The sequence below is a fragment of the Typopeltis vanoorti genome, chromosome 18, assembly GCF_054136105.1.
Source record: "Typopeltis vanoorti isolate ZY-2024b chromosome 18, IOZ_Tvanoo_1.0, whole genome shotgun sequence".
Lineage (NCBI taxonomy): Eukaryota > Metazoa > Arthropoda > Arachnida > Uropygi > Thelyphonidae > Typopeltis > Typopeltis vanoorti.
The window spans coordinates 8441716-8460457 of record NC_143566.1 but is presented as its reverse complement, the minus strand read 5'-3'; the positions used below and the strand labels follow the sequence as shown (position 1 = coordinate 8460457).

The window sequence follows — 18742 nt, the reverse complement described above, 5'->3', positions numbered from 1 at the left end:
ACATGTCCACAAGGAGCTGTGCTTTGCATTATGGAAGATACTAAGACAAGGAGTGATGAGAGCTCTGTCCACATTTATCACGAGTTGCTTCAGTCCTGAAGATACTTCAGGTGCAAACTTTGTTTGCTTACACTTGGATAAAGGATTAAACTAAATTTATTATAGTCTAACCAAGTGGGAAAAAACTTCCAACATCTTTCTCTAAATCCAGAGTAATTTAATAATAAGGTGAGACACCTTTTGGCAACTTGTATAGGTAAAGATGACTTCTCCATTGCTTCCACCTTGGTAGAGGTATCACCACCTCTGGGTCTGGCTCCCACTGATGAGACCTCAATAAAGGTCGAAACCAGTCTGGGTGCTGGCCCTTCCCTTAATGAATAGCATTATACATGTCCACAAGGAGGTGTGTTTTGCATTATTGGAGATACTAAGACAAGGAGTGATGAGAGCTTGGTCTACCTTTACCACGAGTTGCCTCGGTCCTGAAGATACTTCAGGTACAAACTTTGTTTGCTTACACTTGGATAAAGGATTAAACTAAATTTATTATTATGGAAATTACAAGAGACACCAATGAGCCAGATAGATATCAAACTATTATTCATATGCCAGTTGCTATGTTCTTTGTGAGTTACGTATTCATCATGTTTTTATGCTTATTTCATTATTAACTTTCAGATTCTTGTATTCTTCCATTATGAAAATAGTTAGATTTGACTACCATAGTAAAATCAGTAAATTTTCAGGTATAACATGAAATGCTTTTACTTTTACAACACTGAAATGTGATGAAACATTTTTGAATTCTGAAAAGACTAGTAAAAATATTTTTGTTATGTAACATATCTTAGACCCCATTTCTTCTGTGCGACTTAAACCTTCAACAGCATTAATACTAAGCATTTGGTAGGACTGCACACAAAGAGCTCTGAAAGATAAGACATTTAGTTTTAAAAAAAATACTGTTATCAGTTTAAAAATTGTGCTAGAATTAGAGTATATTTTGGAGTTAATTAGTTTAGCTTAAAAAGTTTGTTTTAAATAGTGATAATTTACGTCTTTTGTTAAGGTATAGTAAGATGCATAGTGTAGCGCATGGCACCAATGCGAAGTAGAGCAATGCCGTCCAAATCATCATCATTGTTTAAAGAATTTAATCAAAGGGAGTTTGTTCAGTGTAAGGTCTGTAGAATGGATGCTTTGCTGAGAGCAGCTGGAGTTTGGTTTGAGAGTGATAGCGGTGGGAAAGTGTGCTGAATGTGTCATGAAAGCGAGGATCTAAAGTGTGTTTCCGGTTACGAGATTGACATCGTGGATGAAAGTCAGAATGTGATAGAAAATTGTGATGTAATGCCAGATAGCATTGAGAGTGAGATTAAAAGTGATACAGTTGAAAGTGAGATTAAAAGTGATACAGTTGAAAGTGAGATTAAAATTACAGAGCAAGAGGATGGTTTGATTGATATAAAAAATGAAGAGTTAGCTGCAATGAGGGAAGTAGCTCGGTTGCACAGAGTGATACATAGGGCAAAGCGGCAGCTGGAGCGATTGCAAAAATGTCTACCGAGTGGATCAGCTAACAAAAAGAAGCAAGTGCAAGATAAGAAAAATGAGAACATGATCGGGAGTGAAAGAAAAATTAAGGACCGAGTGTTATACGGCGATTCAGTAGTAAAAGGTATAATAGATGAGAGTTTGACAAAATCGTGCTTTTCATTAATTTTTTTTAAAATTAATGATGTAAGTGAGGCTATTAGAGCACAGAAGCTTAGGGTGAAAGAAATCATTGAAGTGGCCAGAACGAATGATTTAAAAGATGAAAAGTTTGCTATGAGAGAGAGGACTTGAAAGAATTACAGAAAGTAGCAAAAGAAAAGAGGCGAGAGAGTTAAGATGGTGAGTCTGTTGCCGCAGTATGACAGAATAGAGTGAGAAGGAGGGCCATAATTGCAAATGACTATGCGTAGGAGTATGCAGGAGGAGTGGTGCAGAGTGAGTTTGACAGGCAGGACTTATACAAGAAGGATGGTTTGCATCTGAATGGATTTGGTGTTCGGAGACGAAAAATTGTTGCTGAATGAATTGAAAGTGGATGTGCAGAATCAGAGAAACTAGAGTTTTTTTTTGGGGGGGGGGGGCTGTTGAGTGAATATGCAGACATCAGTGAGGCAGTTGAGTGTAAAAATGTGTATAATATACCTGAGTTAGTACAAAGGACAACAAACCAGAATGGGATAGTTAGTATAAGGTGTCAACATAGGGGTGGGACTAGGGGGCTTTTGCACTTTATATACATTAATGCAAGGAGTATTAGGAACAAGCAGGAGGAATTTTGACCTTGGTTGGCTGTACCTGGCCACAAGTTATTAGCATTAGTGAGACATGGCTAACATAAGATGATATAGTTAGTGGGATAGAATGTGAAGGGTATAGTGTGTTCAGGAAAGACAAAGAGAAAAGAATGGGGGGAAGGAGTGTTATTGATAATAGCCGATGAACTGTAGCCAAAGAGAATAGAAGTTCAACTGCAAGATGGTGAAAATAGTACATTTGAGGCTATCTGGTGTGAGATTGAGGCCAGCAGAACAAAATATATAGTTGGGTGCTGCTATAGGCCAGGTGATGAATAGATGATGGAGATAGTATGCATAGGCATATAGACTCAATGAGTGCAGGACAGGTAATTATTATGGGGGATTTCAACTATGGTAATGTTGATTGGGAGGACGGACATGGATTTTATGCAGTTACTAAGGGATAACTACCTGAGACAGCATGTAATGGAATATACTAGGGTTTTGAGAGTACACAATCTAGTAACTGCATCTGAGATTTTGACAATAATTAATATGACCAAGTTGCCACCAATTGGTGAGAATGATCATAAGGTCTTGACCTAGTAAGTATGACAAACTTATGAGATTGCTTGGATCAGTGACATGGCATGTAAAACTGCAAGGGCTGGATGTTCACAGTGCATGGGAAGTGAGATAAGAAAATGACAACATAATCGGGAGTGAAAGAAAAATTAAGGACCAAGTGTTATATGACAATTCAGTAGTAAAAGGCGTAGTAGATGAGAGTTTGACAAAATCGCGGTAAAGGAGTGTTTGAGGAAGGTAATGGCTGATTGCACACTTAGAGTCTGGAGAGTAAATCAAGTGGGAGTTAAATGGATGAATAACACCATTAAGGTTAAAAAAAGAAACAATTGTGGAGGGAATTTAAGGAGAAAGGTGACCTCCTTAAAGGCACACGAACAGTACAAAGCACAGGCAAGAAGGGTAATTAGTGTGGTAAGAAAAGCAAAAGCAGATTACGAAAGGAAATTAGCAATGCAAGCAAAAGAGAATCCCAAATAGTTCTTTCGATACCCTGCAAGTAAAAGAAAAAATGTATACAGCAGAATGATTAATGCATGCCGATCATAGGGAGGTAACTGAATCAGTCGAAATAGTAGAATTACTAAGCGAACAATTTTGCAAGAGTATATCATCCAAGCGGTGATATTGCAGGAAAGAGGGAACCAATGGCTTATACAGGAATGGAGGTGAATAGTATATTACAGAACCTTAATGTGAATACATCTGTGGGTTGGATGGTATGCCAGCTTGAGTCTTACATGAAGTGGCAAAGGAGTTGTCAGTGCCCTTGATCATATTGTTTAATTTAAGTCTCGGCTCTGGGTTAGTCCCAAGGGGAGGGGGGGGGTGGAAAGAAGGGAAAATAGTCCTATTGCATAAACAAGACTCCAAGACTGCTGTTGCAAATTACCGACAGATCAGCATATCAGGAGTCGTTGTCAAGGTACTGGAGAAAGTTTAGTCAAGAGCAAAATACAGGAATCGATAGATGGAAATGGGATACTGTATGGGGGGGGGACAGCATGGTTTTGTGAAGGGTAGATCATGCCTCAGTAACTTGCTCATGTTTTATAATACAGTGACGGCTGAACTGGATAAGGGTAATAGGTTTACAGTGATACTGCTGCACTTTGCTAAAGCCGTTCACAGGATACCACATGGAATTCTAATCAGTAAACTTCAGCACATGGGGATGATATAGGATTGGTGAGATGGACAGGAGACTGGTTGATGGAGAGATATCAGAAAGTAGTTTATTCAGGAGTAGAGTCCAAAAGAAGGCCTCTGACTGGTAGTGTGTGCAGATTTCTGTTTGGACCACTGCTATTAAATTTGTTCATAAATGATATAGGAAAGGATCTGAGAGGAACCGTTCATTTATTTGCCTATGATGCAAAGTTGAGTACAGCAATAGTGAATACACATGTGAAAATTTTGCAGGATGATTTGGATAGATTGGCAGACTGAGATAAGGAGAATGGATGTCAGTTTAATGTGGCAAAGTGTAAGGTTATGCATTTTGGGGTTAAAAAAATAGCAGCAGTATACCACATCGGTGGAACTGTACTCCAGGAAATTGACGAAGCCAGAGATTTAGGAATGTTGGTGGATAGGGAGTTGACGTTTAGGGAGCATATAGCAAAAGTGGGTAAATCAGCTCATCAGATCACTTGGTTACCGAAGAATACTTTGACAAGCAGAGACAAGCAGGTTATTGTTCCTCTTTATCAAGCCTTGGTAAGGCCCCATCTTGACTACTGTGTCCAGATCTGGGTGCCATAGTTTCTTCTTGATGGAGGGGAGGTAGAAAGGTTATAGAGGCGAGTGACCAAGATGGTAGCTGGTCTATGGAATTATGGAATGAACCTTACGAGAGCAGTTTGAAGATCTGTGCATTTCAGAAATTGGTTCATAGGTGGAAAAGGGGTGGTATGATTGAGACATTCAAATTACTGATGGTTTTTTTTATTATTATTACGGGTGAACTCCAAGGAGTACTTAGACTCATCGAGGAAGGCCCTAAACATCATGTCCATCATAACTATTCACCATTCACACAGTATCTATCATACTTTGCCTTGAATTCATTCACTGTCATAGCACCCACAACAGACTGTGGCAGCTTATTCCACTCATTCACCACTTTAAAAGTAAAAAATCTAGCTCTTTCACCCTTACTAACCACACTCTTGCCCAGCTTCCATGGATGTCCCCTAGTCCTCAAACCATCAGTCCTGTTCTCAAAATATCCTCTGAATTAATCCAATAGAAACCCTTCAGCAATTTGAATGTCTCAATCATATCTTCCCTTTTCTGACTATCAACCAATTTCTGCAACCCACAAATCTTCAACCTGTTCTCATAAGGTTCATTCCATAGACCTGCTATCATCTTGGTCACTTGCCTCTGGATCCCCTCAACCTCCTTCCCATCAAGAAGAAACCTAGGTGACCATATCTTGGCACAGTAATCAAGATGGGGTCTTATCAAGGCTCGATACAATAACTTGCTTGTCTCTGCTCGTCAAAGTATTCTTCAGCATCCAAGTGATTTGATGAGCTGATTTAGCCACTTTTGCAATGTGCCCCCTAAACTTCAACTACCTATCCACCAACACTCCCAAGTCCCTGGCCTCATCAATCTCCTCGAGTACAGTTCCACCAATGTGATATACTGCTGCTAATCTTTTCACCCCAAAATGCATAACCTTACATTTTGCCACATTAAATTGACATCCATTCTCATTAGCCCAGACCTCTCAATCTATCCAAATCATCCTCCAAAATTTTGATATCTTCTGCATTCACTATTGCCCTACCCAACTTTGCATCATCAGTGAACAAATGAACACTTCCTCTCAGATCCTTTCCTATATCGTTAATGAACAAATTACACTGTAGTGGTCCAAGAACAGAACCCTGCAACACACCACTAGTCACAGGCCGGTCTTTTGGAATGAGTAAACTACTCTCTGATATCTCTCCATCAACCACCTAAAAACTCCTATCCATCTCGCCAACCCTATATCCATTCCCATATGTTGCAGTTTACAGATTAGAATTCCATGTGGTATCCTGTCAAAGGCCTTAGCCAGATCCAGCAGTATCACTGTAAACCCATTACCCTTATCCAGTTCAGCTGTCACTGTGTTATAAAACCTGAGCAAGTTACTGAGGCATGATCTACCCTCCACAAAACTATGCTGTCCCCCATACAGTATCTCATTTTCATCAATCCATTCCTGTATTTTTCCCTTGACTACTTTTTCCAAGACCTTGAAGATGACTCCTGATATGCTGATCGGCCGGTAATTTACAACAGTAGTCTTGGATCCTCCTTTATGCAGTGGAACTATTTTCCCCTTTTTCCACCCCTTCGGGACTAAACCAGACCCGTGACAGATTAAATAACATGGTCAAGGACACTGACAATTCTTTAGCCACTTCACATAAGACCCATGCTGGTGTACCATCCAATCCCACAGATGTATTCACATTAAGGTTCTGTAACAGACTATTCACCTCCACTTCATTCACCACAATTCCTGTATACTCTAATGGTTCCTTCATTCCTTCAATGTCACCACCTGGATGATATACTCTTGCAAAGCGCTCACTCAGTAATTCCACAATATCAACTTTTTACAAGATTAATTCAGAGGAAATTTTTCTCCCAATACCACATCTGTTCTGTATGGTGGTGGGAGAACTAGGGGCCATCCATGAAAACAGAGAAAGAGTGTAGTTAGCAAGGTGTTAAAACTAGTTTTTTTGCATGGAGAGTAGTGAATGAATGGAATAGGTTGCCAGAGTCTGTTGTGGGTGCTATGACTGTGAATGCGTTCAAAGCAAAGTATGATAGATACTGTGTGAATGCTGTATAGTTCTTGACATGATGTTTAGGGCTTCCTGATGAGTCCTTAGATTCGATGAGTCTAAGGACTCCTTGGAGTTGCCTGTAATAATAATAATAACAAGAATAATAATAATATTTTTTTCAATTTTTTTATTATTATTTTTTCACCTGATCCAGAAATCTTGCTCTACATACCAAATCTCTGACTTTATCTAAGATCATATATCTATTATTACGTGATCTTAGATATTCTGAGATGGCAAATTAGATTAATATCAAGCCAATGAAATGCAAGCAAGCAATAAGAACAGATTTGGGAAATACCATTTGCAGAGCTTCATGAATAACATAAAAGAGATGAGATGGCTTACAGAAAATATATTGGTGTGAAGAAGTTACTAAAGTGTGCCTACTATGATTATTTATACTGGTGATGAAGGTATGGGAGTGTGAGTGGTAATGATCCTCCAACATGTTGCATGTTTTTGGTGGATGAAGCAGGGAGTACACTCTCTGCACAGAGAGCAGCGAGTGGAAGTTGCTGTCAGAGGATGTGGTGAGCACAGAAATGTTGGAAAGCTATAGTACGACAAGCTTAAAATTACAGTAGCTAGTGTAAACATCCTAGGATTGATCATATGATATTATGGATATCTTTGATGACAATATTAACCATATATATCAAATTTATTAAAAAAAAAAAGTTATCACAATAACACTTGCTCAGTGGTAAATAAAAATAGGATAATCAAACTACAGGATCTAAATTCTTGTCGTGGATCCTTCAAATGAAACAATACCTGTAGGCTCCCAGATTGATGCAACTTATTCCAAGATTAAAGCGAGAACGAATAAAACCAGGAGATAGTTCCAAAGCATGATGGTATGCCTCTATAGCTTCTTCTGACCTGTTTCCATTGGCTAATGTAGCTCCTAATCTATTCCACAATAAACTATCCTATAAAAGATCATTTCAGGTTAATGTCGAAGTAATGTATATGTAATTCAACAATATAAGACTGACACCCTTAGTGTAAGTAAGTAATAAAATCATCCATTAGAACTACACTTTCATTAAGCATGTTGTAAATAAAAGTCAACAATAATACAGACCTCAAAACCAAAAACTCAAGGACAATAAGTAATAAAAACTACTATTGCAGAATTTACTCATAGATGTACACTCAATGGACAAAACATTAGAGATAAGGGTGATAGGAAGTTGACACTGGCATCCCTTGTGCAGCATGAAACATCCCAATCCGAATTTAGGCAGTAAACAGGCAGACATCATGGCTTCCCAACAGTGTACTGCAATCGACAAACATGGGTAAACGTGGTGACCATAGCATCTCTGATTTTGGACGTATTATCGGCACAAGGGTCATTCTATAACCCAAATTGTAAGAACTCTAGGGTTCTTGAGGGCAACCCATATCAAGAGTCTACCACTAGTATACTATCAATGGACATACTAGCACCTAGTGAGCAAGTGGTGGCTGACCACATGTCACTGATGACATAGACTGTCCAAGCTCATACAGACCAACTGCAAGGCAATAATAATATTGCCCTGCGCAATATTATCATTGCACAAATCACATTTAGTTTCAATGTTGGAGGTCCAAGCAGTGCCAATGCGCGAATGGTATGGCGTACCCTCCATATCAATGCTCTAATCATGTACCACTGTTGAAAGCTCATCATCGGGAAACTGGACCTCTGCAGAGTGGATCAGAATCGTGGTCTGATAAATCTCATTATCAGCTGACAGGAGTGTATGGATGTAGCGTCAACAGAATGAGGCCATGGCCCATCATGCCAGGCTAGCTCTGTTCAAGGTGGTGGTGGCGGCGGCTCTGTGATGGTTTGGGAGCCTTCTCATGTGACAAATTAGGTTCCTTAGTGTGCCTGGAGAGATCCTTAAATGCTATGAGCCAGAATGTGCTGGCTGATCACCTACACACTTTCACGGCAGCCGATGGCCTGTTTCAGTAGGACAATGTGTCACCCCACCCAGGCATGGCTCAAGGAACACTCATCTGAGTTTTGGACATCCAGTGGCCCCAAGGGACCTGGATTTAAATTCAATTGAATACCTCTGGGATGGTGTAGAGCTAGACATCAGATCTATATATCTGGGATTGATGTCTAAGGTGTCGTTGTAAACAATGCTGAAACAGGCATGACTGGATTTACCTCTGGCAATTCCCTGGCATCTGGTGGAGTCAATGTCTGGGAAAGTAAAGACTGTTATTCATGCTAGAAGAGGACTGACATGCTATTAGGTTGGTATCTCTAATGTCCATTGAGTATTTTAATAATAAACTAAACTTCTATGTTTTGTTGTCTGCTGATTAATAGCTTCACTGGAAGATGAATGTACTAGAGAATATAAAAAATAAAATAAAACAATTGAACAACTCCAACATCAGGTTTTTTTTTTTTTTTTTTTTAAACATATAAGAAAAACTGAGAATAGTAAACACTGAACATATTGACACTTACAGGTAAAGAAGAGGAGTTAGTGGATGTTATGATGGAGAGGAAATTCAATGTTTTGGGTTTGAGCAAGACAAAAAAAAAAAAAAAAAAAAAAGAGTAAAATTTAAGAGACTTTGTTTTGCTGTGGAAAGGAGCAGATGATCAGTTTAAAAAATCGTGTTAGTTTTATCATTAGTAAGGGAGTAAATGACAGACTCCAAGTGTGATAGAATTAATGAGAGAATAATGAAGCTTGTATTTGACTGTGATGTAAAAAGAATTTCAATTATCCAGGTATATGCAATGCAAGGATTATATATGAAGGAAAACACATTATTTGAGGAACAGTTGAAGGATGTTATTCAGAATAAGAGTGTAATCATTTTAAGAGATCTTAATGCACAGGTTGGAGAAGAAACAACAAGCATAGAAAAAAAATTTGGGCCATTTAGTTTTCGTCAAAGAAATGAGGAAAGTCAAAGGTTATTAAGCTTTTTCAACAGAAATCTCAAAATTGAAAGAAGCTGGTTTCAGAAAAGGGAAACCACAGAATTACAAGATATACTTGGAATGGTGAGCAAAAATCAGTAATAGATTATTTCATTCTTCATAAACAGTGGAACAGGATAATCATGGACATCCAAGTTTTTCCTTCAATTGCTTAGATGTTTATCACAGTCTTCTTATAGCCAATGAAAGATAAACCTGGCAAAAAAAAAAAAAAAAAAAAAAAAAAAAAAAAAAAAAAAAAAAGAGATAGAAAGCTAAAGCTATGGACATTGAAACAGTCTGAAGTAAAGCAAGACTTTCAGTTTCGTATTAGGTCCAAGGCCCATGAGATAACTACAGATAATGTAAGAGAAGGAATGGGGAAAATTTCTGGATATAATGGTAGAAACAGCAGAAGAGGCGCATGGAAGGAAAACTGGATTCAGAGAAGGAAAAGAAAAATGCTGTTGGAATGAGGGAATTAAAGAAGCAGACAATTTAAAAATAGAAAATTTTTAGAGGTTTATGAAGACTAGATCAATTAATGATAATTTTTTTTTATAATCAGAGAAAGACCCATCAAAAAAAAAAAAGGCAGGAGAGGAGATATAAAGCTGGGTTGAATTTACATATACGTTGGAATGTTAAGGAAGAATAAAAAAAATGTTATATGGACTAATGATGAACAAGAAATGAGGAGTCAGGGTTTTTTTTTAATAAATGGGTATGGAAATCTTGTGAGTGCTGGGAGAGAGAGAGATCTATTAAATAATGCTGAAAGCCACAGTGAAATGAATTGGAATTAATATAGTAATGAGAGAGACAATAAGAAAATAAGTCTGGCAAAGGTCAAAGAAGCATCAACGAAGACGAAGCATGGAAATTGGGATAGATGCTGGTTGTACAGGATTGAAATGGTTCTGTGACAATTTTAGAATGAGCTAGAGAAAGAAGATGATACCTGATGACTGGACTAAGGGAATTATTGTTCCAATATGTAAAGGAGGCTCAAGAAGGAAGTGTAATTATAGATGAAAAACACTATTGTGTCAATATATGAAGATTTATGAAAGAATAATAGCAGCAAGAATAAGAGATAGGAAGGTCTAAGAGAAGAGCAGTTTGGCTTTAGGAAAGAGCAATTAATTGTTGATCGGATTTTTATAAGAGAAATTATGGAAAGACACTGGGAATTCGAGAAAAAAAAAGTATTTTTATGGTATTTCATGATTTGGAAAAAGCCTTTAAGTTTCAACAGGAAAAAGTATGGGGAAGTTTGGAAAAGAAAAAATAGTCAGTCATGATAAAGATATATGGGGTTTTAAATTGTATCAGAAATGTAAGCATTAATGGTGTTAGACTGAAGGGGCAAGATTTCAAGAGTAGTGAAAATTTCGAATATCTGGGACATATACTGTCTAGTGATGGAAGTTTAGACTTGGAGATAATGAAAATTACTTTGGGACACTGAGATCCCACAAAAGTGCAAGCTTTTGATTAATAAAAGTTACTTTTTGCCCATTCTGACTAATGCTGCAGAGACACGGAGACTAACAAAAAGAAACATGAATAGAATACAAGCAACGGAAATGAAAGTTTTAAGAACAATGTTGACAAAAACAAGGAAAACAGAATAAGAAACGTGGACATTAGGAATAGTTTAGGACTAAAAAGTGTTGAAGAAATGCTTTTGAACGCTTGTTTGAAGTGGTTTGGACATCTGATTAGAATGAATTTAGAAAGAATATCAAGAAGAATGTTTCAAATGAAATTTGAAGGGAAGAGAAAAAAAAGTTTGTGGAGAGACCAGATAAGAGAAGATATAGAAAAATGAAACTTGAACTGGTGGTACAGTGTTCATGAAAGAAGAATTGTTTCTTCTTTCATGGGGGTGGGGGGGAGGGATAAAAAGAAATGGAGTGATTTAATCAGCCTGACCTGACAGCTTCTGTTGTAACAGTTGTTGCTAAAGAAAAACATAAGTTAGTCATGCACACTATTTGATATATCCGTGTCCGGACAATTCATGGCAGGGAAAATTCTTTGCGGATATATATGAAAAAAAAAAAAAATTATATATTAATTTAGCTTTCTGAATTTTTTTATTCCGTATAAAGTTACTACTACTGTTTCTTATTACAGACTCTGTAGATGGGATATTAAATGTTACAAAACTGGGATAGGGTGGTTAGAGAGAAAGAGCACCATATTTAAGAATAGTGCTGTTTTAAGGATACTTGTGACATAAGACTGAATGATAAATGCACGTAAACACAAGAAAGATATTTAATTAACCAAATATTTTGGTTTGGAAATAGCAGACCATCTTCAGTGGTATTACAAGAATGGTTTTAAAAAATACAAGCTAGAATACTAACAATAGATCGTTAAAAATAGAACACGCCGCGTGATGTTATATCACTAAGTATTAAGTATAAAACGGAACATTTTGAAGTAGAGACATGATTGAAAAAAAAAAAATTAATGAGTAATCTTGATTAGATTTTCCCGGATTTTTGATATAGATATACAGTCATTACGATTCAGGTTGGGACGATGGAGTAAGGCCTCCATGTAAGAGGCGAGTCCTGGACCAAAAGATGCTGTGGTCAGTTTCAATCCCGTGTTGAGCCAATCCAGACTTTTCAGGTTTGTTGTGAAGAATGGAGGATTGATGTTCTTGGATTCTTTTTTCAAGAGAACGTCCAGTCTGTCCAAAATAGGAGAGATCAATTTCAAGGAATTTGATAAACTCCAGGAAGAGATAAAGTTGAGCGTTTGTCTTTAGGAGAAGGAAAATGAGAAGACAATTTGTTAATAGGTGAATACGTAGTTGTTAAATCATATTTCTTTAAAATTCTTGTGATAGGTTCTGAAATACCGGAGATATAAGGAATAGGCACTCGACGTATTGAAACTTTGTTGTTTTGTGGAGGATTATAAGAATCGAGAAGATGTTGAGTACTTTTTTTAGAAAAGCCATTGAGTTTCATGTGTTGTTGGATAGTAGAAAGTTCTTTCTGTAGATAATCAAAAGTAGAACAATTAGTTTTGGCTCTTCTGATGAGGCATTTTATAATTCCTGTTTTTTGACAAGGATGATGGGCTGATTCTTTAAGAATATAATGACCTGTGAACGTTGGTTTGCTGTATACTGTAGTTGCAAGAATATTTGAAGGTGACCGGATGAGGAGAACGTCTCAAAAAGATAATTGGTTGTTTTCTTCAATTTCCATAGTAAACTTTATACGATGATGCAAGGAATTAATACTGTTTAAAAAAGAAGGTAAAGAGAAGGTTTTGGCTGTGAGGCCAAATAGAAAGATGTCATCTATATATCTTACCCAAAAGGATAATTTACATTGGCATCTCTAATTCTTTTTTAAAAAACACCTCAGATTTCTTAGAAAAATTAAAAAATGTCTCATTACAACCTACAGATCTTATGGTTAGCTTTGATATAGAATCTTTATATACCAGTGTACCTCTCAAGGAAACTAAAATTACTTGCTGACATCTTTCCTCAAGACATTATAAAACTATTCGATTTCGTAATACATTCTGGATATTTCGTATGTCAAAATAAATTTTACAGCCAAGTAGAAGGAATGGCCATGGGAAGTCCTCTTTCTCCTGCTTTAGCCAACTTTTATTTGGAACATTTAGAAAAAGTCTTCTTCTCATCTATTTTCCCTCAACCATCCTTTTGAGTAAGATATATAGATGACATCTTTACTATTTGGCCTCACAGCAAAAACTCTTTACCTTCTTTTTTAAACAGTATTAATTCCTTGCATCATCATATAAAGTTTACTATGGAAATAGAAGAAAACAACCAGTTATCTTTTTTAGACGTTCTACTCGTCCGGTCACCTTCAAATATTCTTACAACTACAGTATACAGGAAACCAACATTCACAGGTCGTTATATTCTTAAAGAATCAGCCCATCATCCTTGTCAAAAAACAGGAATTATAAAATGCCTCATCAGAAGAGCCAAAACTAATTGTTCTACTTTTGATTATCTACAGAAAGAACTTTCTGTAGATAATCAAACCATTGAGTTTCATTTAGATTACCACCTAAATGAAACTCAATGGCTTTTCTAAAAAAAGTACTCAACATCTTCTCAATTCTTAAAATCCTCCACAAAACAACAAAGTTTCAATACGTCGAGTGCCTATTCCTTATATCTCCAGTATTCCAGAACCTATCACAAGAATTTTAAAGAAATATGATTTAACAACTACGTATTCACCTATTAACAAATTGTCTTCTCATTTTTCTTCTCCTAAAGACAAACGCTCAACTTTATCTCTTCCTGGAGTTTATCAAATTCCTTGCAACTGTGATCTTTCCTATTTTGGACAGACTGGACGTTCTCTCGAAAAAAGAATCCAAGAACATCAATCCTCCATTCTTCACATCAAACCTGAAAAGTCTGGATTGGCTCAACACAGGATTGAAACTGACCACAGCATCTTTTGGTCCAGAACTCGCCTCTTACATAGATCCCGTTATAGGTTTGAATGTTTGTTCAAGGAAAGCGTGGAGGCCTTACTCCATCGTCCCAACCTGAATCGTAATGACTGTATATCTATATCAAAAATCTGGGAAAGTCTAATCAAGATTACTCATTAATTATTATTTTATTTTTTTTCAATCATGTCTCTACTTCAAAATGTTCCGTTTTATGCTTAATACTTAGTGATATAACATCACGCGGCGTGTTCTATTTTTAACGATCTATTGTTAGTATTCTAGCTTGTATTTTTTAAAACCATTCTTGCAATACCACTGAAGATGGTCTGCTATTTCCACACCGAAATATTTGGTTAATTAAATATCTTTCTTGTGTTTACGTGCATTTATCATTTAAGGATAGTAGTTATATCCAACTAATATTTATAGTTAACTATTTACATGTTCCTATTAACTATTCTAGCTATTAATAGTTATTAGGGTGAATAACATGGGTTTAAATTCGGAAGAAGGCTAGTTCAGAAGCCTTAAGGTAGCATCCCTACCACTGAACTATTCCATCGTCAGGCTAGTCCCCTGACATGGAGAACATAATCCTACTTGTAAGCTGACAGAAAAAGATAATCGGATTGAATCTATGGGAAACGACCCTGGAATGGAAAAGGGAAAACGAAAATGGAAACGACAAAATATAATACACATAGCAAACTGGAATGTAAGAGGAATAGCATATAAAGAAATAGAATTAGACCAGTTACTAAATGAAAGAAATTTTAAAATAGCAGTAATCACTGAAACAAAAAAGAAATTAAAAGGAACTATGAGAACTGAAAATTTTAATGTGATATACAGTGGAGTCGACAGAGACCAAAGAGCACAAGCAGGAGTCATGATTTGGATTCATAACTCCCTTTCAAAACAGTTAAAACATTATAAATTATGGAATGAAAGAATAATAGAAGCTAGAATAAAAATAGATAGAGGCTATTTAACAATAATTGGTTTATATGCCCCAGAAGAAGGAAGAGAACAGGATAATATTGATTTTTATAATCAGCTACAAAACATATATAATAAAATAAATAAAAACGATTACATAATTTTAGCAGGAGACTTAAATGCAAGAATTGGAAACACGAAAATTAATAATAATATAGGAATACATGGAGAACACACTCTAAACAGAAATGGTAAAAAATTGATTGACTTTGTAGTTTATAATAACTTAAAAATAATGAATTCCTTCTATAAACATAAAGACATACAGAAATATTCTTGGGCAGCAAGAGGATGGAAATCAATATTAGAATACTTCATATTAAATGAAAAGACATCAAAATTTTCACTAGATGTTAGAGTTCACAGAGGATATGAAATAAGCAGTGACCACTTCCTTGTTAAAATAAAATTAAGATTACCACCTAAATGGCTACAAGTAACAAGAACAGAAAGAAAAATTGAAACATTTGCTTATAAAACTAGACTACTGAATGACACAAATGTACAATGGCTATATGAACAAAGAATTAACCAATATCTAGATAAAATAAAACAAAATGAAGAAATAGAAATAGAATGGCTTAATATAAAAACGATAATAAATGCAGCAGCAAATGAAAGCTTAGGAAAGACCAAAAAATTCAATAAAAGAAAAAACTGAAGATCTGGGATGATACAATCAAAGAAATAATTAAAAAGAAAAAAGAAGCCTATCACAAATGGTTAAACAGTAAAAGATAAGAAGATGAAATAGAATATAAAAGAATAAGAGCCATAGCTAAAAGAGAAGTCAGAAAAAGACATAGAGAATCATGGAATAAATTTGTTTCTAATTTAGAACATGATTTATATAAAATAAGACCCAATGTATATAAGATTTTGAAACACCTAAATGCAGATACCAAAGAAAACATAAAATTAAACACTGAATTAAAATTAGAAGAATTTCTAAATTACTACACAGAACTGTGGACAGACAAATATTTTAAAAAAGACAACTGGCAAACAATTAACAAAAATGAAAAGGAAATAACTGAAGAAGAATTTGAAATCAGCCTGAAAGAAACAAGAAACGGAAAATCACCTGGGGAAGGTAAGCTAGGTTCAGAACTATATAAATACGCAGGAACAAGATTCAAAAAAAGACTCTTATTATTTTAAAATAAATTTACTCACTGGTATCCCCCCCCCCCCCAATAGAATGGAAAAAAGCAATTGTGAATCCTATCTTTAAGAAAGGTAATAATAGAGATGACCCTAAAAACTAGAGGTATCAGTATACTAAATTCCTGTTACAAAATATATAGCAGAATCTTAAATAACAAACTAATGAAATATTCTGAAAACTTTATTCTAGAGGTAGAGAATGGATTAAGAAAAGGACGTTCATGTATAGACCCAGCCTTTTGCCTAAAATTAATAGTAGAGAAAAGAAGAGAATATAATTTGGAAACACATTGCATTTATTGACTTTGAAAAAGCATTTGACAAAGTTAAAAGAAACATATTATTTAACATATTAAAAGAAAGACAAATACCAAATAATATCCTAAAAGCTATCATAAGTATATATGAAAATAATCAAATACAAATAAGATTAAATCACGAGCTATCATATATAAGAGAGATAAACCAAGGGGTCCGACAGGGATGTCCCTTCTCAGCAACTCTTTTTAATATCTACTTAAATGAAATAATAATAAAATGGAGTAAAAATTTACACCAAGGAATTAAACTTTCACCTACAGTTAACTTAAACACTCTCCTCTTTGCAGACGACCAAATAATAATTACAAATTCTGAAGATAACTTACAGAAAGCTATTTTAAATCTAAATGAGATATCCAAAGATTATGGTATGATAATATCAACCGAAAAATCAAAAACTATGGCCTTTAAAGGACAAGATCCAGCAAGAACTAAAACAGTAATAGATAACAAGATCTTATAAGAACAGGTGAAGTCATTTAACTACCTAGGATGTATGATCACATATGAAAATGAAAAAGATATAAACGTAAAAATTGCAAAATATTTAAAACTAACAGGTGTAATTAACTCTATATTTACACCAAACTTAGTTCAAAAACAAACCAGGCTAAAAGTATACATACATTAGCCTTACCAGTCTTAATGTATGGAAGTGAAATCTGGACAATAAAACAAAAAGACAAACAAAGATTAATAACAGCAGAAATGAAGTTTATGAGAAAAACTGCAAAGTATACCCCATTTGATCACAAAAGAAACGAAGATATTATGAAAGAATTAAACCAAGAACCAGTAATAGAAAAAATTAAAAAATATAAACATAAATGGATGGAACACGTTCAAAGAATGAAAACAGAAAGATTACCAAAACAAGCCTTAAAGTACAAGCCATTAGGAAAAAGAAAACCAGGACGTCCTCTTAAACGATTCAACCATGACTTCTAAGGCCGGAACAGGCCATGCTAGGCCTAAATTCTTGATACGTATGATGATGATGATAAATAAAATATTTAAGAATAGTTAAGAAGAAAGGGCACAACATTTAAGAATATTTCTTCTTCTAACCTTTCACTTTTTTTCTGATCTGCACATTTAGACACCCATCAATGTGCGATATATTTTTTATCTGAACCATTCAAAAGGTGACATCATGTATTTCAGTTACTGAATACATGTGTATTTTGAAAATGACTCCACTTTCCTGCACACAAAAGATATGTTTTATGCTGTTATCGTTTACAGAGCTAGTTTAAGATCATAGGTGCACTTTTGAGTAATTATATTAAAGAAAATGATAATAAAATTACATAAATCCTAGCATCATTATGTAAATCAGCATAAGATAAATTGCCATTTGCAAGTGCAATAATAGTTTTTACCATTTCCTCCAATAATAGTACAGCTAACTCTCGTATAACGCGGTACTTATACAACGCGGTCTACAAATTTTAGTATCCCTTGTTCAACGCAGTTTAGAATTTCTAGTAATCCTTTATTTATTTATTTTTCATATATTTTTCGCTGCGGGCTTTAAAAATCAAATTTTATTTTCGTTAAATTTGTGTTTGCCTGTATCGCTCAAGTAGTTAAAAGTATCGACTTTAGTTTTATTGTATCCCTGTATAAGGTACTGTACAGAGGCTTTTGCAGTCTGTCATTCTCAACAAATATTGCAATTAGAGACAGATGGAATAAAAATGGCGCTGACTAATAAATCACATGTCCCCCTCTCACAGAAGCTATGCTGTATAGACTTAAGCAAAACCATATGCTGCACTGAAACACAGTATCTAACTAAAAACTATTGTTGCATTTGAAATTCTCGACATCATCATGACAGATCACAAAGGCTAACTTAAAATAAAATTCTACCAAGAATTGAAACCTGCCATATAATGAATGTATGAGTTCGCCTGCCACCTCAAACGCAACAAGAAGCCATAAAATTCAACCAAGGGTTGAAACGTTTGTGTGAGTAGAGCCAGTCAGTAATGAGAAGTTCCGTTGGAACGATAAATAACACCCTGTTGTGAATGTGTTAAAACTAATAGTGAATGTTGTTATGACAGTTTCAT

General features: G+C 35.4%; 1 protein-coding gene across 2 annotated transcripts in view; it reads right to left on the bottom strand.

The window, feature by feature from the left end:
* Positions 1-18742, bottom strand: part of Pex5 (peroxisomal biogenesis factor 5) — a 532250-nt gene that overhangs the window by 43076 nt on the left and 470432 nt on the right. For both annotated transcript variants that reach the window (XM_090407992.1, XM_090407991.1), the window contains exon 15: positions 7523-7680. In XM_090407992.1, the coding sequence (XP_090264118.1) occupies positions 7523-7680 (158 nt within the window). The remainder of the gene's footprint in view (positions 1-7522; positions 7681-18742) is intronic.